The 23,815-nt window shown below is 33.9% G+C and overlaps 1 protein-coding gene across 3 annotated transcripts in view; it reads left to right on the forward strand.

Annotated features, from left to right (window-relative positions):
• Positions 1-23,815, forward strand: part of LOC106870527 (BAI1-associated protein 3) — a 1,021,331-nt gene that overhangs the window by 683,714 nt on the left and 313,802 nt on the right. For all 3 annotated transcript variants that reach the window (XM_052968680.2, XM_089354166.1, XM_052968681.2), the window contains one exon: positions 18,090-18,156. In XM_052968680.2, coding sequence (XP_052824640.1) covers positions 18,090-18,156 — 67 coding nt within the window. The remainder of the gene's footprint in view (positions 1-18,089; positions 18,157-23,815) is intronic.

Consider the following 23,815-nt stretch of genomic DNA (forward strand, 5'->3'; position numbering starts at 1 on the left):
TTAAATATATTTGACGTATGGAAAATGTATTATCGTATAATGGATGGAAACTGTATCTATCAATCTTTCAGCTAAATGAAGAAATCAGAGTTTGAAAGTCAATCTTCAGACCGGAAACTGTTCTGGTCGAAGTAAACGTTAATTAGGTAAATCTTTAAGTGGAACATCTATCACTGAGAATACACAACGAAGCTGGTAGATTGTATTTGATTTTAACTCTTAAATTATAGAGGTTCGTCATCACTATCATTATCATCCTCAATATCATCATCATCATCGTCGTCGTCGTCGTCATCATTATTGTCATCGTTGTCCTCTTTATTGGTATATTCATTGACTTTGTCGTTGTTGTTGCCATATTCATCATCATCATCATCATCATCATCATCATATTTTCAGTTGTTGATTCTATCATTAATAACGCGGAATCGCTTAGACCTTCGTATATGAACTACGTTTTGTCAACTTGACAGTAACGCTTCGATTTCCTTCTCTTAATCCTGACGTCATCGCCAAAAGATATGTCTTCGCTTCCAGTTATCATCAGACTGTATAAGATTGCATGTATGTTATTTCAGCTTACTTAACAATATAGACCATGGCATATTTTGTATAAGGAAGCTCTGCTGGATAAGCATCCTTTCCCGTAATTCTGGATTTGGAAAGTTGTTCAATTTATCATTGTTATGATAGGTGCAGGAGTGGCTGTGTGGTAAGTAGCTTGCTTACCAACCACATGGTTCCGGGTTCAGTCCCACTGTGTGGAATCTTGGGCAAGTGTCTTCTACTATAGCCTCGGGACGACCAAAGCCTTGTGAGTGGATTTCGAAGACGGAAACTGAAAGAAGCCCGTCGTATATATGCAATTTCACCTGATAATATGAAAATGATTAGCAAACTTAATTTTGCCTTCCGGAATCCTGCTATAAGGCCAGAATTTCAGGAATGTATTACTTCCATAAAATGAGTGATTCTTGTTCACACACACACACATACACACGCACACACACACACACACACACACACACACACACACACACACACACACACACACATGTGTATATATATATATATATATATATATATATATATATATATACGTACATTTATGCATATATATATATATATATATATATATATATATATATATATATATATATATATATATATATATATATATATATATATATATATATATATATATATATATATATACTGTTTTGCTATTAAGAAAAACCAAAAGATTGGCAGAACCATTTGGAATGTGCAACGGAGTTGTTTACAGACAGTAGGTCTATTTCGAGAGGTTGGTGTATGTTGGTTATAAAGGGAACACCAAATATCAAATGTCACCCCATCATTGTGCGTTTAAAATGTAATAAAATAAAACCACGCTTGGTCTCGACGGAAAACTTATACCGAGAATAAGTTGAAGGATGAATAAACCTTGATGATATTGCTGATAAAGTATAGGTGCCATTTAAAATCTCATTCGATCAAAGATGGAAGCCGATTAAGTGATGCTACCTGTGACCCAGTTTTGAATGCAATCCAACAAGCACTTTAAAATTGAGAAAAATAGTTATTTGATTAATTACATTGCTAATACGTTGCAAATATCTGAATTTGCAGGATGCTATCCGCACTACAATCAAATCTCAATTTGTCGAGCCGATCTAGGAAGTCTCTGTATAGTTGTTCCATCTGCTACAAGCGGTGGGAAACATTTGCTATTATCACAACTTCGTTTTGAATAAAGTACATTGGATGTTGTAGACTTAGATATATTACATCTGCCAAAAAAAACTTGGGTCACAGCTTGGACGATTGACCTAATAGGTATACTGGATCATCCGGATCTGGAACCAATCATCATCATGAGTAACAGCAATACACCCCTCAATAACTTTCGTATTATCTTAAGATAAGAGAAATTATACAATATTGGTAGTGAAGAAATAAATCTAGTTCTTGCATTTAGTCCTAATAGTCGATATAAATGATCAATGAGATTCCAACCCCATTTATTTTATATATTTTTTTCGAGCATAGGGCATTTCTATATATATTGACCATTCCGTCACGTTTTTAAGGCGGTACATGTGGAGGCGCAATGGCCCAGTGGTTAGGGCAGCGGACTCGCGGTCGGAGGATCGCGGTTTCGATTTCCAAACCGGGCGTTGTGTGTGTTTATTGAGCGAAAACACCTAAACTCCACGAGGCTCCGGCAGGCGGTGGTGGCGACCCCTGTTGTACTCTTTCGCCCCAACTTTCTCTCACTCTTACTTCCTGTTTCTTGAGTAAGGCTGCGATGGACTGGCTAGGCTTTAAAAGGGCGCTATTGATTCATGTGATCTGAGGTAAATTTAGTTGTTGGTTTTTAAAACCGAACAGAGTAACATAAACTGGAGCACTAATTGAGAGTTAAAACACGTACGTTTGGTTTTACAAATGAGAGGTAGAGAAAAAAACTCCGATGAACATTATTGTCCTAGGAATTATAGGGCTGGATATCCGGTTTCAATGACGTATAAGAGACCGACATGACAGCATTTCTCCCAGAAAAGACGCCAGTTCGTCGCAGGGTTCATCATTTACAGGTGAGTGGAGTGGAGCCTCGGGAAATGAAGCATTGTGCTCAAGAATAAATTGCACCGCCCAGTCCTGGAAATGGACAACGATCTGGAGATCGTAAGTGCAACACACGAACCACAAAGCATGGGCCTTACAAAATTTAAGACAGTGGCTCTCTGTTGTTGTATTGGTGTCAGTAATTGTTACACATATACTTGTGTGAGAAAAGGGAAGAGAGAGAGAGAGAGAGAGAGAGAGAGAGAGAGAGAGAGAGATTGTGTGTGAATACAAAAACACATGTCGAGTTCCACTCACAAGGTATTAATTAGTCAAAGCAGGATTATAGTAAATAATGATTCCAAGGTACTGTGCAACGGGATGGAACTTGTAACACAATGAGCTACAGGTTCTAAATCACATACATGTTTGTGCGCACGCGCTTGTCTGTCTATGTGTATGCGTGTATGTGTGTTTATGTGCGTGCGGGTATGTATGTATGTATGTATGTATGTATGTATGTATGTATGCGTGTATGTATGTATGTATACCCGTGCAAGCATATGTTCGAAAATATATCAAATGTATGTTGGCAATTAATTTGTTTAATAATGGATGAGGATCTGTTCAGTGGAAAATAACTCAATATTTGCGTTCTTTAAAACTTATCATTCATTAAATCACGAGTAATGAAAATATTGAAATACACAGTAAACAACAGGCATTTCATTTGTTAGTAACACGCTATCTCACGCTGTCTCTGTTTTATTTTAGGTTATTTAGTTAAGCATTCTCTTGGCTTCCTTTAATTGAAGTCATTGCTTGTTATTGTTGAATATTTTGTTTTCCGAAGGGTGCTTTCTTTTTTTGTTTTATTTGGTTGTTGTTATATGTTTTGTTTCATACTTTTTTATTTTATTTATTTTTTCTTTTTGAAATTATATTTGTTGAGTTTGGTAGAAGGAAAGTTTATTCGGTACGTTTACAGATTGATATCAATGAGGAAAGAGCAGAGTAACCAGATCTTCGAACAATTAGTTATCTCCAAAAGCGAGAAGCGGCGATTATTGGGGAAAAGAAGCAGAAATAACAAAGACAGATAAAGAGATAGAGATAGAGATAGATAGAGGGAGAGAGGTAAATGGGAAGAGAAAATAGCGGATATAATAATGATCGGCCTCAGCTGCTTTCTAAAAATAACACTTTTATTTACAGTCAACGGATTGTCAAGTAATGTTCGAATACTGTGCTTAATGGCAGGAGATAAAGATTGGAAAATACGAAGTGAATGAACTGAGTGTGAGAGAGAGAGAGAGAGAGAGAGAGAGAGAGAGAGAGAGAGAGAGAGAGAGAGTGAAGGAAGGAGAAAATGAAAGACTGTGACAGTTATGATATAAATACAGAAGATATTAGAGTGATAGAGAAATTATAGACGGAATAGATCTGGATGAGAAGTGCAAAGGTGATATATTAAAATCGCAGGGGAATAATATAACGAGAAGTTTGGGTGAGAGAAACTACTCAAAACTGTGTTCGGTTCCGTAGTTTAGGTACTTCTTGGGGGAAAGGGTATAGTCGATTCTATTCCTTCTCTCGTAGCTGATAGTTTTTTTTTTCTTAATAATAGGGGTTTGCGGGAGTTTATCCCTTCCTACACAGGCAGAAATAGTGAGGTACTGAAACACCTACGACGGGGTGCCTAAAGTTCCTCGCTTTAAGGGTATCGCATGTTTAGAGTCCCAACATTCCGAGTTCTTTTACAGGGTTTAGAAAAACTGAAGGGCCGCTGCAATTAGTGCAATCTGAGTGGGGAATGTGTTGATTAAAATCATAATTAGGTGATCCTCCTGTATTTTCCTTTACTGCAAGCCCGGAAGTTTTCACCACCCCCTCATGGATATCCTGGAAGTTTATTTTACCAAGTGTGCAAGGTTGAGACGCAAAATTCGCTGAGAATTTGAAATTAGAATATACAGAGAAGAGGCTTAAGTTCATATGACATTCTGGTCGATGTTCTGCTGATATTGACACCTCGCATTTTCAACATATCGGGGATTAGAGGTAGTGGCTGTTGTAAGGCAGTGTTTTGTTGATCTACGTTCACAGATCCTCTATCAATGAACAATCCATCATTTTTGGGCCATTTAAATCTATATTACCATTCTGCCTTTCCCATTTCTAAGATGGTATAATGCCATTTGAGGTAGATCAAGCACTTATTCCTAAAATGCCAAGCGATCGAATACATGTTCGTTCGTTGAATCGAAGACATGTTCGTTCGTATAAGAGATAAGCAGTAATAAAAGTTTGGGAAAGAGAATATAATTATAGGAAGTAAAAAGTAAAATTAAGAAAGAGCTGGAGAGTAAAGACAATACTAAATTTAAAAGACCTTTACTTAGTCAGCAAGAATATATGATAAAAAAGTGTAGTGTTGTAGATCAGTGACACCGGGAGAAATTGAAGAATGAATGAAAGGTTTGTGCTAAATTGTATTTCTTTGAAGACAAGAAGGGAATGTAAATAAACCTGAATGAATGTAAGTCTTGAGAAAAGACTGAAGAGAAGTAGAGAGAGACAGAGAGTGTGGAGAGAAATAGTAAATTTGTGCATGGAAAAGAAACAGCTAGAAGAAAAATTTACAGGTTGATATGTGTGTTGAGAAATATAAAAAGATCTAGTTGAAACAAGGAACAGTGGAGAGTAAATTCGGGACGACGAGCAGGAGTAGTGTATGAAGATATAGAATAGAAATAACGGAGAAAGCAATGATATCATCTGTGTGCGTGATGAGATAACAGCAAGCAGGTTTAAAATATAATGAATTCCAAAATGGCTGTCTATTAACGGTAAAGATAGGCGGGATAGCAGTTTTAGAACGAGCACTATATAAAGAGCAATCGAGTGAAAGCTATATGTATGTACATGTATGTAAAGAATTGTCGAATGTGTCTGTATAAGGATGTGAAAAGCTATGCGTATGCGCACACACTTATATATGTGTGCATCTAAAATTGTGTGTATCTGTGTTGTGGAAATATTTCTTTACGGACGTAACGTTCCAACTTTAGAACTGTACACTTCATTGAATTTGTGCGATGAAGCCATTTATAAAGTTGATCGAATTGAGCTGGTTGTAAACATCACATTTCTGGCTCAATTATTGCTTCTACGTTTTTCTCTTTATTTCCTACTCCACCGCTTCTCTCTCATACACTGACACACGCATTCACCTCACGCACATACACACTTCTATATATTACTTGTCGTTTGTGTCTCTGTTCTTTCATCTCGTTCTTGTTTCTTCACCTGGTTCCTTTCACCTCTGTCTTATTTCATGTGTCTCTTTTCTTCTTCTCCCTCCACATTCTCTCTTCTGCTACTTCACTGTTGCTTATTTTCTCTGCCTTTCTTTCATTTATATCACCTTTCTCTTCTTTCAACTTTCTCTTTCTCTCTCTCATTCTCTTCCCTACTTCTCTCTCTCTCTCTCTCTCTCTCTCTTTCTCTCTCTCTCTCTCTCTCTCTCTCTCTCTCTCTCTCTCGCTCTTGCTAACATCTCCACATACTGCACTTGAAATACAGATAAAAAAATTAGAAGGAAACGCTTCATCCATTACATTTAGTCCTCACCAATGTCACCGCCTCCACATCCACCACCACTCACTAGCGGCATCACCAGTAGAATTACTGTTCATTTTCAGTTATCGATTAGTTGGCGTTTTTGTTGTAGTTGTAGTCACTCTTGTTTTTGTTTTGCTATTTCGGGACATCGTTAGACACAAGAAAATTGCTATGTTGGTGCGATCAGGACAGCCACAGTTATCATTATATGCATAGACTCCCCTGCTGTCCGAGATCCACATTCACATCCATTCTCGCGGTGATTTACTTTCTATTTTTTGTTTTATTGTATATTATTTTTTTACTGTCCTGTAGACTTAACACCTGGCTCCTGGCTACCACTTATCAAAATTTACGTACTGTAATTCATCGGTAGGAACATGAAAGACGAACACAAAACAAAAGAGAATTCTGCACTCATATATATATAGAGAAAATGCTCACACATCAATGGGTACAGATGCATACGCAAACATTTGAACAGAACAGATACGAATATTTAGTCACTTATACGGACACTTTCAAGCGCTTTCATAAACATGCAATCTTACAAATGCTCATATTCACGCATATAAAGATAACCGCACAGAAGAAAATAGACACACTGCAAAATAAAAATTCCCATTACACATGTACACAAGAGAACGTCTTCATGCTTAATCACAAGATCTCACTCGAACAGGCTATATATATATAAATATATGTGTGTGTGTGTGTGTGTGTGTGTGTGTATCGTTACATAGATGCACTTATATAAACGCAGACACTCACTCGTGGATTAGCCAATGCGGATGAAGACATACAATTGACATGTATACGGTCGAACTTCGTGTATTTGAATATCAGTTATCCGAAATTAGAATTATCCATATACAATATTCAGGCCCCGTAATTATGTTCAGTGGGGTTACCCTTGCTTATGATTATATCAGTTGTCCGAGCAATCATTTATCTAATCTATTTACTGCCCGTTCGTCTCTTTCGAAATAGGTAAATGCAAATATAGTTACGTAGACATCAGAATAATTATCTGAATAAGTTGAATAAGTCAAGTTCACCTACATGAACCAGAAAAGCAATGAAAAATAAAATAAATATGAATATAAGTGTGCGCTAGACATTCAGATGTAATTGTGCTTTTTGATTTACATGGGACTTTTAAAGTGCGAATTACGTAGGATTGTCGTAAAAAGGAGTCAGATATTCACATAATGGCATATATATGCGAATAATTTTATAAACAGAATCAAATCCTCCGGCTTAGATAATTTATATACACACCGTCAGTTGCACGAATCCCATGCATGCTGCTGTTTCTTTTTATAATACCAGAAAGTTTAAACCCAGGAAATTTAATAATTTCACGAAATTTTAAAGGTAATGGATCCATTTGACTAATTGTTGTACTGATTACATTAGATGTTAATGAAACACTAGATAATTAGGCAGGCAGAGAAGCACTTAAAGTCCTGTATTAACTACTCAATATACACGAGCATCGAGAGATTTTCATCACACTTGGTAGAATTACTAGTAGTAGTAACCTAATCTCCCTGAATTCCATCATCACTGAAAATGTATATGCATTATAATGGAAAATGTAGTTTTGCATGTATTAATTGGTGAAATACGAGATAATCACAGCAAGAATGCCTTACTTTACAAGTCTACTGAATCAGGGAATGTTTGAGACAAACACCTATAATGAATGACAACATAAAAAAAAAAGATTCCACATAATGTTTTTGTTGGATTCTACTAGATGTAGTGACTGGAGTATTTTGGTGTTATTGCCTTGGCCATGACCTTTGTGCAATTGCAGTGATGTCGTTTGAACCATCGACAATTTGAAAACTAGTCAATCTCGATAGAATCGATCAGCTGCGACTTGCTCCATTGAATATACTGTGTTTAAAACAATTCTTACTTTACTGCAGCTTAAGAGAGGATTGCTGAGAAAGAAAAAATAAGACATAAATTTCTATAGCTTTCTTATGAAATCAGTTTTCTCTCTTTTCCTTTTTCCTTTTATCATTCATTTTTTTTTTTTTTTGAAAAAATTAATTAGATTTATCGGTAACAACAATTGGTTATTGGAAAACACTTTTCGAGTTTAAAATTAATTAGGTTTCTCAAACAACAATTGCTATCGCTATATATTTTGAATTGCTTGCACCAGTTACTCTTCTCACCTACAAGTTATTTTGACCAACACACTTTTCAAAAATTAATAGACTGCTCATTTTTTTTTTTTTACTTTATACCAACTGTTTACCTGGTATCAGTCCCTTACCCTATCGTATCTCCTCACTGTTACCGAGTGAAGGCAACCCGCTTTAAGGTAATCAATCCTACTGAACAGCAACAGCTGCACAAGAACATTTTGCTACTGAAAAGTGAGCTTACGAACCAGAAATATAGCAGATTCTTATAAACTACAATTTCATTCGCATCTGATCAATATTCGAAAGCTAAGAGAGTGATCGTTACAAAACAACACGACGCCGAAGCTGCAATATTAGTGTTCCTCAACTATTTGTTAGTTCAAAGCACCTCTGACATTAAGTTGAATGGATTGGCAGCATCCCTCTTTAAACATTCATACAGGAAATCATAGACAGGCAAACACTACGTGTGTTTGTGTCTGTATATATATATAATACTTATATATGTGTGTACACCTCTCTCTCTCTCTCTCTCTCTCTCTATATATATATATATATATATATATATATATATATATATATATATATATATATATATATATATATATATATATATGCATACATATATATATATAGATAGATAGATAGATAGATAGATAGATAGATAGATAGATATAATATTCATATATGTGTATACCCACGTACACACATACACACACACACACAAACACACACACACACACACACACACACACACACACACACACACACACATATTATTGTATAGTATAACGAATGGTTTACACTTGGTAGCTTACTGGTGAAGCACGGTCATTTTCATTGTGATCGTTATATATATGTTAAATGAAAGACTGGAGATGGAGTATAGGAGAATTTATTGTTCACGACAATTCTTCTGACACATCTAGTATCGAGCCCTGATGGGTGGGACACTCAACAACTGGTTCAGGAGCATCCGGCGACGCACATGTATCTCGTCGAGTGATAAATAGATACAAATTGATAAAACAACAGTTCCGCAACGTAACTTCTCCTTTTGTAAAAAGAAAAACAATCAGACGGAGAAAATATCTTCATTTATATAAAAGATCAAAAATGACAGATGTGAAAACAAGAGAAACGAATACGCAATAATGCGAGGAAAGTATAACAAATAACCGTTAACAAATATGGATGTATAATCGCCCTCGGGCAAGCTGCATGATGCGAATACACTCGCTCATGCAATCATCCGCGAAAATGTGAGCATACGCACACATGTGATATGATATCATGCGTATGCTCACATTTTCGCGGATGCTTGTATGAGCGAGCTTGCGTCATGCAGCTTTGACCGAGGGTGTTTATACATCCATATTTGTAAACGGTTATTTTTAATATCTTCCTCGCTGTATTGCGTGTTCATTTCTCTTTGTTCCCTATCTGTGATTTTATTTTTGGTCTACTATATAAATGAAGATATTACCTCCATCTGGCTGTTTTTCTTTCTACAAAACGATAAGTTACATTGCGGAATTGTTATTTTAACGAGCTGTATCTATTTATCACCCGACCATATACATCTGCACCGATGCTAGATGTCGTGATTAATAAATTCTCGCATATTCCTTCTTCCGTCTTTCATTTACAAGCGGAGCCTCATATCAGTGCGCATTAATGCCGTCGAGAGGTAGGCCCCGAAACGGCGCGTATTCTCTCCTGATGACACCACACACTCGCTGGCTTCTGGTATGCGGAGTTTTCGACTGGTATCACTTGCATGTGCAAATTGTTTGCAAAACATATATATTTAATACTTAGAGAAGTGTATACACACGTATATATATATAATATATATATATATATATATATATATATATATATATATATATATATAACTGTTGTATACAAAATAAAGGAATGGGGGCTGCACCTCTCCTACCCACGGATTACACTGGACCCATCTTCTGATTGGAAATCGCTTCAATATACCACGACGTCTAAAAAACTTTTGAAAAAAACTTTTGAACTTTTCCACTTTTGTAAACCTCCTTTATCATCTTTTTTTACCTTACTTTGCTTCACCTACCGTCTCCGTGTTTTTCTCCTTGTCTCCGTATTCTTTCTGTTGAAGAGCGTAGCTCGAAACGTCAAAGACTTTCCGTATTCCCGAGCGTCATACTAATATATACTTTTGTTATTTACACCACCTGTCCTCGTCTGTTGTTATTTTTTGTATATTCTCCTATATATATATATAATACTTAAATATAAGAACGATAATATTGCTAAAAATAATATAGATGTTAGCCGCGAGCCTACAGCCGTATAGGCAACTTAATAAAAGGTATATAAGATAATATATATGATGGCCGTCCACTCGTGACCGAAGAAGACCATTGCTGACCTTTAGGAATATTGCGCTCTCTAGGATTAACTTATATTTTTCATTTGCGGTCTCGTTGGTGGCTAATAATAATAATAATAATAATAATAATAATAATAATAATAATAATAATAATAACAACAACATCATCGAAAAATACCTTAGGAATGGGATCCCAGATTCGAAATTTCTCCCAAGACACCTGATTAAGGCTGGAGGGTATATCAGCCGAAACATTGTGTTAACAACAAAGCAGATGAGGACAAATATCCATTGAATGTAAATAATATAAATAAGAGTGTCAGTATTTTCGGCCATTTTCAGCAACTATTAACTCTCATTTACCTTTTGCACCAGTCTCCGTATACCCTGTTTAATTCTTCCATGTGTAGCTGTTCTCCGTAAACAACCAGACCTTCATGCTTTTTTGTTGAGCCATGTGTTCGTATATATATATATATATATATATGTGTGTGTGTGTGTGTGTGTGTGTGTGTGTGTGTGTGTGTGTGTGTGTGTGTGTGTGTGTGTGTGTGTGTGTGTGTGTGTGTATGTGTGTGTGTGTATATATAACGAACCCTTTCGGCCATGAAACCATGGGACTGCACCTAGAAATTTACCCTTCAAGGCACAACTCCGGCAAGGTTGTTTATGGAAGACCAGTAGTTGCCCATGCATAGCTGCCTCACTTCTCTACAGCTTGACACTAGTGATGACGCAACTCATTTCTACAGCAGAGTGAAATGGAGCAACGTGAAATAAAGTGTCTTCCTTAAGGACACAACACAGCCCGGACCGGGAATCGAACTCAATACCTCAGGATTGTGAACCCGAGACTCTAACCACTGAGTCATGTACCTTCACAATATATGTGTGTGTGTATAACTATTTATCCATCTATATGTTTGTTTATTTATGTGTGCGTATGTATGTATGTATGTATGTATGTATGTATGTATGTATGCATGTATGAATATACACATCTTGATTCGGAGAGCTGGTATCGATACTTTTTCGATCAAATATCTCCTTACTTATTGTAGAACTCTTCAGACCAGCTGAGCCTTTGGTTTTATTAGCTTTTGAATCATTGGGTCCTTTCTTGCAAACCTTCGCACACATCCAGAATCTTTCATTGCTAATCTTATGTTGTGTGATAACAAACCCAAAGTTTTTGCTACTTTGTGAACATATGACCATCGTTGTGCAACCACGCATATCACCTATGGAATTTAAACATGCTATTCTATACAGATTAAATTTAATAATGATCAAATTCTTCGTCAAAATTCTTAATAAAGTTTTGTTACATTTACTTACTTTTCTTTGTCGTATTAATAACTTTAGAAATTATTTAAGTAAATTTTCCCCATATTCATTCTGGAACTGCATGCTCTTAAACTGCTTCCCTTTTTAAACTCTGTACCGTTGATCTTTCGACTTCACATTAGATATCTGCAATAAGCCTCTTATATATTGCTTTTATAAGTAAGCTTGCTTTTCACCGCAGTTTCATTTCCTTATAACCTCTGTGACATTGTTTCTAAATCAACATTATCTATAAGCATCTTTTGCACGTACTTTCAGACAAAGATCTACCTTTGTTTATTTTGATCAAACTTTTAGAATCTATCGTATGGAAATTAAAGGAATAAATGTGGTGCTTGGGTAATTAAGAACCCGCGTTCTTTTATTTTTTACCTCACTTTTTCTCTCATTATACTGTGGTTATGTTTCGTGAATAGAATAGCATATTTATACACTCATAAATATGCCCCACTATAAAATTTCATTTTCTGTAAATGAACACATTATCATTATTATCAACAGACTTATTTATTCCTTTCGCACGCACAATGTTTGTAGAGGGCACACGTGCACACATATATATGGGCTAAAATAGGAACCTTTACTCAATGTTCCACATATGGGTTAAAACCCAAGACAACAGAATTGTGAAGTGATCTTCTCAACCGCATTTTAAAACGGTTTTCGTTCATGTATTTGTGTAAATATGTTTAAATATCCGTGTGCAAAGAAATCGAAACATAGAATGTAGAAAAAAATGAGAGATACGTGTGGATTGAACTGATATAATGATGTTTAGTTTCTACTCACATTACTGTTCTTCAGTGATTCATGCACTAATTCTTTCACAAATATATTCTGTAACAAATATATTCTGTAGCAAATATATTCATGTGTTAATCGAGTCTTTCAATCTTCAAGGACTTTTCTATATGTGTGTGTGTGTGTGTGAATTTGAAGTGGGCGAAACAAGTTGAAATTAAATGTTGGACATTTAATAAGAAAATTAACGCAATTAAATTCATTTCTCTAATTAACAGTAATTTATATATTTCAGCAAAACTGAAAAGAAAATGATAAATGACAAGATTTATACTGAACATATAATCAGGAGATTTCCTTCAAAATCATTTAAGATATTGTAGAAAATTTATTTTTATGGTAGGGTATTTCTTAAACGGGTGATTTCGTATAAAGCATAAACAACAAGACTTAAAATTTCTTTTTTCAGTAAATGAAAGCATTTTTACTATCAACAGAATATGTAAGCTTTTATTTAAAATACTATAGCTATTAATGTTAATTCTCTAAATGAAGTATTAACAGTAACTGCACGATAAAGTGTAGTATATTGCCACTTAAGTGTGGCTGACCCCTAGGGGTGGATGTTACTGTTGCTTTTAGCCCCAGGAGGACATCTCCTCCAGCTGGCTTATCGACACACGACTGTGTCCTGTTTGCCAAGGGAGTTATCCCTCTCACCTCGACCAGCAGCACGAACGTCATCAGCTGTCGAAGGCCGACGAAGGGAAATAACCCTGAAATCCGGATACGTTCGTGCTGCTGGTCGAGGTGAGAGGGATAACTCCCTTGGCAAACAGGACACAGTCGTGTGTCGATAAGCCAGCTGGAGGAGATGTCCTCCTGGGGCTAAAAGCAACAGTAACATCCACCCCTAGGGGTCAGCCACACTTAAGTGGCAATATACTACACTATAGCTATTATTATTATTATTATTGTTATTATTATTATTATTATTATTATTATTATGGTTACTTCAAATACTAACAATACTGTATGTGCAAAGAATATTTTAACATTTTATTTGTATGTTATTCAGTGTTTAGATTACAATAGTAAATAGGATAACGAATTTACGATACTGGTCTGAACGTTCACGTTGTGCGGGTTACAGCATTATCTTTTTCTACTCTAACCAACAGCACAGACTATTAATCGTTTCCAGATATCGATTAGCTAACCATGTCGTTCTTACTGAGAGATTCTATTTTTAGACTAAATTGCAACCATATTCAAACGATTAGCATTGCAGTAGCTATTATTAGATACGTAGTTGTGCCTGTATCTTCGGCTAGTTTGAGTAGTAAATAGAAGCTTCAGATGTACAGAATATTTTGAAATAGGAAGAAAAATGGCAGAATGAAGAGTCAACCATTTAGAGTTTCAATACCTTCAAGTTCCATAGTGCCAACACTTTTGCCAATCCTTTCAAGTATTTTTGCAGTAACGTTGCCTAGGATACAAGTTAGTGGATTTGCAGCATCCTATTCATAGTATTTAGCTTCTTTTCCTTGATGTCCTTATTTTAGTGCTTCTCTACTGGTGTGTTCAAATTAATGTGCTCCTCTAATTGTGCTGCAGAAAACTCCAAATATTATATATTTAGGAAATGAATGCCAACTTACTGATATAGTTTATGCAATGATGATGATACCAACAAAAACAACAACACCACCACCACCACCAACAACAACAACAACAATAATAATAATAATAATAATAATAATAATAATAATAATAATAATAATAATAATGATAATAATGATAATAAGCAACATGTAGGTGCTATTTCATTACTAAGTTGTCAAGTTGGAATTTTAAAGTTTGGAATTTTAAAAAATGGTTGTTGTATATACTCTTTTACTCTCGTTTTAATCACTCTCCGGCGGCAATGCCACGGCATTGACCCGAACCCACAAGAGTAAACAAGAGAGACAGAGACAGGTAGAAACAGGGGAAATGCCCCTTGTATTTGAATACTAGGCAAATATTCTTTTAAAACATTTTTCTTTTCATTTTTCCAAATTATCATACAAATATGGTATCACGATAGCAGTCTAGCAGGATTGAATCTTGTTTAATAGCAAAATCAACATGTGGTAACCCTATTCTCGGTAACTCTATGGTATCCATTTGACACGTAACAGGTTTTGCATTTCGGAATAAAACCCGTCATGTTGCTCAGCTTTGCGAGAAAATCCCTGATTGTAAAGATATGTGTGTGAATGTACATTTGCCTCGATAGGGGTTGTAAATAAAAGCAATCAAAACACCTAAGTGACTGAAATGTTGGATAGATGACTATATATCCTATATCTGTTCGTTTATGTATTAAGGTCTTGCCATAATTTTGAGGAATATTCCAATTATAATCACCTCCAGTTACAGAATCACTGATAGCATTTCGTAAATGCATATGAGAATGTGCTCAGAGTTTTCTGGTTACTTCTAATGTAGTAAACTTTCTCAAGTTACATCGTCTCAAATATAAAACACAGTTTGAGGACCTTACCCTGTCTATTACATTTCCAAATTAATGTGTTATTATAGATGGAGAAATGATACTGAAAACAGCTAAGAACATACTTTGTTGCTAATTAACTTCAAGTTGAACATTCAGAAAAATTTAAATCTCATATTGTTACTGTTGATCATCTTGGTACGTCGGCTCAGCGACTGACAATGTTGTACCAACAGATTTTAATCAATATAGAAGGGAAGATAAATTTCATGGGCGCGAGTTCAAATTAAAGTCATGAAGGAATAAATACTTCTTTGTTATGAGTGCCTCAACGCAATAAAAAAAAAACGCAGTGGTAGGAGACATTGAAGACATTAATGCAAAGGTAACTGCAAGGGAGAAAAGACTCAAATAGAATAGCTGAGTTTATACCCTATGGTTGCTTTTGTGTTCCAAGGGAAGAATTTTCTATTTAGTTGGTTGTAGTAGGTTATAATTAAATGGAAACGATGAAAATGAAATTATTTTATAGGGATAGCTATCAAAGTTTGCAGTATTTCCAACTGGATACAAGGAATTTTTTTAAATAATTTTTCGCTGGACCCATCTCCATTAAGTGTTGGAGATAATTCCGCTAGCGAATGTGTATACGACCATCATATAACAAGGTGAAGGTAATAATATTTAACATCATCAGAATAAACTCTATATAGACTTTACTGATCAACTGTTTGTAATATTTTATTGCATATAAAGATATAAACTTATATATTTATAGTACTCAATCGTTGAATGTCAGCCTTTATTACAACCTTTCTGATGGATCCTGTCATAAATATGGCTTCAATTTGTTATCTTTGTTGGAAATGCGTATAAAATGTGCTTAGAGGAAATAAATAATAAATTGAAAATTAAAATATATTGTGGGTACCAATATTAAACTGCTTGAAGCAGACATAATAGTTTGTATGTAAGAACCAATTTCCAGAGAACTTATGAGCGGGTCTTGATATATCTCCGTAAACGAGGAGAATCAAAATCTATTAACTTGTGTGTGTTGACGAGACCTCGAGCTATATATTTCGTTTGCAAAAGATTATTTTGCAATTGAGTAAAGTATCATTAATTTACAGTAGTGCAATATAGGAGATGATATTACATATAGAAGACAGATAGAAACGCTTTTATTGAGAATTGTATGCGACATATATATATAATATATTTTTCAGACATTTCACATCATATTCAGAAAGAAAATACTGAAATATTTTTGCATTCATTTTTTTAGTTATTTGTATTTCACGTTTTGTAAAATATATTTCAATTAACGAGGTAATTCAATGATATTTAGCCAACTTACAAACACACACACACACACACACACACACACACACACACACACACACACACATATAGACGTATACTTAGCAATATATGCGTATATGCATATATAATATATGTATATGTATAATATATATATATGTATACATAGTATATATATATGTGTGTGTGTGTACACACACACATACACACACACATATATATATACATACACACACACACATACATACATATATATATATATATATATATATATGCATCAATACTGAAATGCAGGGGTATATTTAAATTTTGCTCGTCCGTGCATATAGATATTTACTAACTTATGTTACCATGGATATTTTCCCTGAACAGATACCTACATACATACGTATATATATATATATATATATATATATATATATATATATATATATATATATATATATATATATGTATGTATAAATATATGTGTGTGTGTGTATACGTATGTATACATATGTATGCATCCATACACACACACACACACACACACACACACACGTATATATATATATGATAACTTGATGACAGCATATGCTCTAAGCGCCATATACACGGTCTTCCTGTGTAAACCTTTCCTCTCCACATTTTTCAGTTCAATTGGTGTCCTTTTATTCTCACTTTTCTCAACTGTTGTCATTCTTTTAACGCTTGTCAACTCTCTCTCTCTCTTTCTCTTCTCTCTCTCTCTCTTTCTCTTCTCTCTCTCTCTTTCTCTTCTCTCTCTCTCTCTCTTTCTCTTCTCTCTCTTTCTCTTCTCTCTCTTCTATCCTTATTTCTTCTCTTTTCTTTGTCTAACACGAGCTCCAATTTAGTTAATCAGTCTTTCACCAATATCAGTTGACACACCTCACTGACGAAGAATTCTACTCAATATGTCAGACTCCTCTTTTCCTGCAATATAACAAAATACATATTTGTTCCAGAGTCTAACCAGGAAACACAGTTAGCTTGTCTCCAAGAGTACACAGGTGTAGCTAGATTTCTTCAATTCGAAACATGATACGCTTATTTACTTGTATTTACAATTTAACACGTATAATTCTAAATAATTCAGTGCGTAACTCTTTATGATATTTTGGTCTCTTGAAACGTGAATCGAATCAAATATGAAGAAAAATCCATTTAGTTTTGTGTCACTAAGTAGCTAGAACCCATATTCCCATTCTGTTGGATCTGAATTATATTTATGGATCATTTTGATTAAACGAAAGTGATATTGTAAATCCAATATATGTAAATCAATGTGACAATCGAAAATGGACGTAAGATAAAAATATAGGATATCAGTGCGCTTGTTACGTATATAAGACAGTTAACATTGAGTCGGCGTCTTGTATAATTTCCCCATAGCAGAAACTATTGTTTGGAGTAAATATCATAGTATACTTGAAATTTATTTCTTTTTCAGCCCCCAATATTGATGTTGAATGTTACGGTAGTTCAAGCCCGTGATTTAGAGGCAAAAGATGCTGATGGTAAGTACCTGAGAGACATTTCTTGACTAATGCTTCGTATTAAATGACTATCGGCTTCATATGAAATTCGATGTCTGGATATTTGTGTGATATTGTTGAATGAACCTTCGTTTTATTTAAGAAATGATGTACCGTTACAAATTTTACTCCTTCATTTCAGCAAATTCATATAAAGCATATATACGAAAATTATTAAAGCGATATCGTATTTAATGTAGTGTAGACAAGAATTCAACCCACACATACAGTCATAATTAGAAATGTATATTCATTCGCTATCATGGTAGGATGAAAGTGGGAAATAGGACGCTCATAAATGACAAATACAACGTGAATAGGTGGGAGTACATAAAAAGTAAAATAAAATTAACTACAAAGTACCATATTTTATACACTCGAGCGAAATAGCAAGCAAGAAGAGTATTTAGAGGAACTAGAGAACCGAAATGGGAGTTGATTATAGTTAAACTTATGAGATGCGTTCAAGTAGGAGAAAAATACTGCTCGCGAATAATCTACATAGTCCAGATTAATACACACACACACACACACATATACATGGTAATAATAATAATAATAATAATAATAATAATAATAATAATAATAATAATAATAATAATAATAATAATAATAATAATAATAATAATCCATAGATGGAATTTATAAATATTTGAATACATCGTTACGAACGTTTGCACAAATAACATGTTTCTTACGGTATTTCCTGGGATGATTACAGTATAGTCCGTACAATCCACAGAATCACCCCAGGAATACGGACTATGATCATAAGAAACATGCGTTTGTGAAAACGCGTGTAGCTATCCATTAAAATATTTATAAATTCCATCGATGGGTTATTTGTTTTATTAATATATTTATCATACATCATATCGGCACAGCCATGTACAACCCCGTAAAACTGCTAATGTTAGTTTGTATCATTAGGTTGTAGTCGACAGAACAAAATAGCAGCTTTTATATGCACAAAAACGTTACCCGTAAACGAACTTAAGAAGATACACACACACAAACACATACACACACATACACACCCACACACATATATATATATATATATATATATATATATATATATATTTACATATATATATATATATATATATATATATATATATATATATATATATATATATATATATATATATATATATATATATATATATATATATATATATATATATATATATATATATATATATTATATATATATATATATATATATATATATATATATATATATATATATATATATATATATATATATATATATAGAACAACAACGCAATAGAGGACATTTAAACAATTGGACAGATAGACGATACAGAGGCGGAGGCGGACAAAAGAAACAACAATTAGAAGGACATGCAGGGGCAGAATCATACATATATATATATATATATATATATATATATATATATATATATATATATATATATATATAGAGAGAGAGAGAGAGAGAGAGAGAGAGAGAGAGTGAGATTTAAATGCGTTTGTGTTAATAGAAACACAAGAGCGAAAGTAACGTTTGTTTTCTTAAAGGTAACATTGGCGGAAATAAAAGACAGTACTGACATTTTCATGCCATGTGTCCACTAGTTAATAGTACGTATGGGATAATGATGGAATAGAATTTTAGGGACTAATGTTGTTTAATATTGTCTTGCAAGTGGGGAATGTTAAATCTGTAGTTTTGGATCCCATTAAATCTCGTCAGTGAATCATTAGCTTTTCTGTATTTACTGCATAAATTATTCACTTTATAGCTGCATAGTAATGTACAACAGGAAGGTGTTACAACGTATATGGAATATGGAAAAGAAACAATACAAAGCCTCTACACGCACATGACAAATATCAGCGAAGCTAAGTCATCCTATTTATTGCATAGTAAGGGGAGCATCTATTTAAAAATATCAATGAGAAAATATTTTTGACTTACAGTGGTGATGATGATACTCTATATGTTGCATATTTTTATTCGAACGAAGTAGAGAACCCTAAGGACGCAGTGGATGATGTGGGGCTTAACTCTTAAAAGACTAGTAGGTCGGAAATGGCTACTGCGTTGGTAATGTTTGATGACTGCTCATACAAGTATTATATGGGTTAAACAGGAAAGAAATATATATTTTTTGTATCAGTTTAGCTTAACTCAAACGCCTTTAAATTTATGATTGCACAATATATACTTGCGTTACGCTCATTATACACATGATTTTGCTATATACGTACAGCTCACAACTAATCTTTAATTCTTTCTTTGGATAGTTTTGTTAATGGCCATAAATATGTAAATCCATGGTCAAAGTCGTTCTAACCTCCATCGTTCGTTATTTCTTCAAGCTTAAAATATCACTGTATCTAAGACTACGATATGTAGTACTGTTTTTATTGTTAAGGACGGTGTAATATGCTTCGATTGTAGTTTTAGCTGGTATTTATTGCATGTCAATCCGCTATAAAATGGCTCCCTTGTTGGTTCAGGCATTTCCAATTTTTTTTGTCCAATGCTAACCCTGATCAAGCAGACTTATTTAACATAATGCTCCTGTATTCGGAGTACCTCTGATTACATTGCCATGTGACTTATTTGAAATGGCATTCCAACCGTGACCTCCCCGTTTTTTTATTACATTACCTGGCTTTGTAAAAGAGACCACGTATGGTGTGAGATTAGGCTACTGTTCCTAATAGGGCAAGTAACTATGTAGATGCTCCTTCTTTCGTGTGCATCACGTTTATTATTCACCGAAGTGATAAAAAATATATGAAGAAAAATTTCTCACTCCTGAGCCAACACTCAGTGTCTAGCATGTAACTGACTGTTTTTATGTTAAATTCTTCCAGCGCAAAGCCTACGGTCTTTATATTTTTTCTCAACAAGTAAAATAGCCACCAAATTAAACTTGGCTGTGTTTATAACACTGTTGTTGCAACTTTATGACAGACTAAGTGCAAATATGTTACTCAGCGTCGAAAATATTCATTTTAATTGTAAATGCTTTTATATCCATCACTAAAAAATAATCCTATTATTAAATCGATGTAGTGTGAAGCCTAAGAGGTAATATTTCTAAATCGCTTCTTTTATTTTCACTTTTTAATTTATTTTCTTAAGAAACCTTTCTCACCGTGTAAAATAACTATAAGAGGGTACATCATTCCTATGAAAATTGACATGGAATTCCCGTAGTTGCATATTCCAAAAATTGAAACAAACCATGATGACATTGAAAAACCTTGACAGGTTTTCGAATTTAATTAGATATTCTTCTACTATCAGGAAACTTCGGTTATTTCAATTAATTTTACTGCTACTTGGAAAACACACAGAATTGAGTAGCAGGAAAAAATAGAAAATTGTCTGATCTAATCAAATGTTTAGCAATGTTTCGTTGGATTAAGGAAAATCATAGAGCGAGAACAGGTGAGATAAAAATTAATTTCGCAAATAAAAATATCTGATAAATGTCTTCATGTAATCAGAAGAAAATTATAAAAACAAAAATTCATTTGATTTCTTTTATGTCATATCTTTGTTATGTCTTTATGTTATATCTTTAAAGACTACCCAAATGATGCATACACAAATTTGTAGAAGTGTGCCAGATATTATAAGTTGTTCGAGCACACGCACACACGCATCACACATTAAACACACATACACGTGTACGTAAGTGAAACGAAAATGAGGTAAGAGAAATAATTCGTGGTGGCCAGTGCCATAGATGTGAACACCAAAGACAAATGAGGTTATATTACATAGAAATAAAAAATAATTTCTTGCTCTATTTAAACTATTTGCGCTTCCGTAGTAGGTAGCTAATAACTTAATGCAATTGGTATCAACTAATAACTTAATGCAAATCGTATCAACTACAATAGTAGACACTCTCAAGAGTAAAGTATTCCCTAAAACTGACTTGTCATGAAAAGAAAGGAATCTTGTTCTCTGAAAACAAAAGGGCATTTGTGGACAGAGTTTTCTGCCTTAATAGGTATTATCAGAACAGCACAAGTGGCCCCTAATTAAAAAAAGGGGTAGAACAAATATTTCCAAAATACATTAACCAAAGAAGATTATATATATATGTATGTCCATCTAACCAAACCACATATATTAAGCGTTGTTATGAGTATAATATATTTACCGGATATGTAATAAGAAATTTAAAGATCGACAGATGAGAATTATTGGTAGATGTTACTAATAATCTTATAAAAGGAATGATTATGTAAGGTTATAAGGTGAAATATTTAATTAAACAATTCAATTGTAGTTTAGATTCATATATTATATTAAGTTTGGTGTTATTTCAAGCTTGCAATAAATTTGCAAATTAAACGTTTGACATGAATACCAAATATTGCGAGTATTACAAGCACCTTTGGTTAACGGAGATTGGCAAAAGGTTAGGGGTGTGTTTTATAGATTATTCTGTGCTTTATTTTTTCTATCTTTTTGCCTTTTACTTTCCTTTTCATAGTCTGATGATGACAAATTCCGCTTTGGAATCTTTTATTTTACACATAGTCCTGGCTCGGCCAAAATTCAATAGGTTTTCACGGAACGAAATTTGATTCTCATTATGTGGTCGACGACTAAATATTTGCCTTTAGCCTTTTTATCATTTTATTACATTACTGTCTCTCTTTTTGTAATCAAAGTGTTTTATGTTTCTCTTTTAATATTCAACTCTAAGTATTTCATTATATATTTATAGCTATATTATATTTTGCGTCTTATATAGTGTGCAATATTTATAGGCTTGAAATTTGTATTCCGTCACAAATGTTGATGCTACTACATTCTCAAATATTGTTACACAGTATTTTCGGGTTGCCTTTTCACCATTTGTTTAAAGTGTCGAAATGGCGATGATATCCATTTGAGGGCTAACGACTAAGTATCCCCATTTACGTCAAATACGTACTTTGCTTCTCCATTAATGCATCTGCCCATCGTCACTGTCCTGTCTCATTTATTTTACTAGACTATTATCCTAGATAAATCAAGAAAATCAAATTAGGTTTAGGAGAAAACTAAAGTAAAACTGTTTGTTTTTGTGAAGGATTGAAGGTTATTGAGTATGGATTGTTATTAAAAGATCATATATACACATCGTGTATAATTTTTTTCATGCAGTCCGAGCTTGATAACTTTCAATCATTTATATGTATGTATGTATGTATGTATGTATGTATGTATGTATGTATATATTTATATATGTGTGTGTGTGTGTGTGTGTGTGTGTGTGTGTGTGTGTGTGGGTGTGTGTGTGTGCACATAAATGTATTCAAACCACAGTAATATGTATGTATAAGATGAATAGATAGTTGCTTCTTCAATTCATACTACATATGTTTCAATGGCGTTGTAATTTATTTGTCATAATACCGTGTGATATGACACAATTCACATCCTTATCCTTGGTTACCTACCCTCACAATGCACATCAATCAATCCATGGCTCACAACGCCTAATGAGATAGCAGATTATAATGCGTAGTAAGTAATGAACATTATGTAATAAATCATGTCCAAATAAAATATAATATTGAAACATGTGTAGCATGAATTCGACTAACAACTATCAATTCACCTTCATGTTTTCTCTGTTAATCGCGTGATACT

This window comes from Octopus bimaculoides, chromosome 6, assembly GCF_046866305.1.
Source record: "Octopus bimaculoides isolate indiv1 chromosome 6, ASM4686630v1, whole genome shotgun sequence".
Lineage (NCBI taxonomy): Eukaryota > Metazoa > Mollusca > Cephalopoda > Octopoda > Octopodidae > Octopus > Octopus bimaculoides.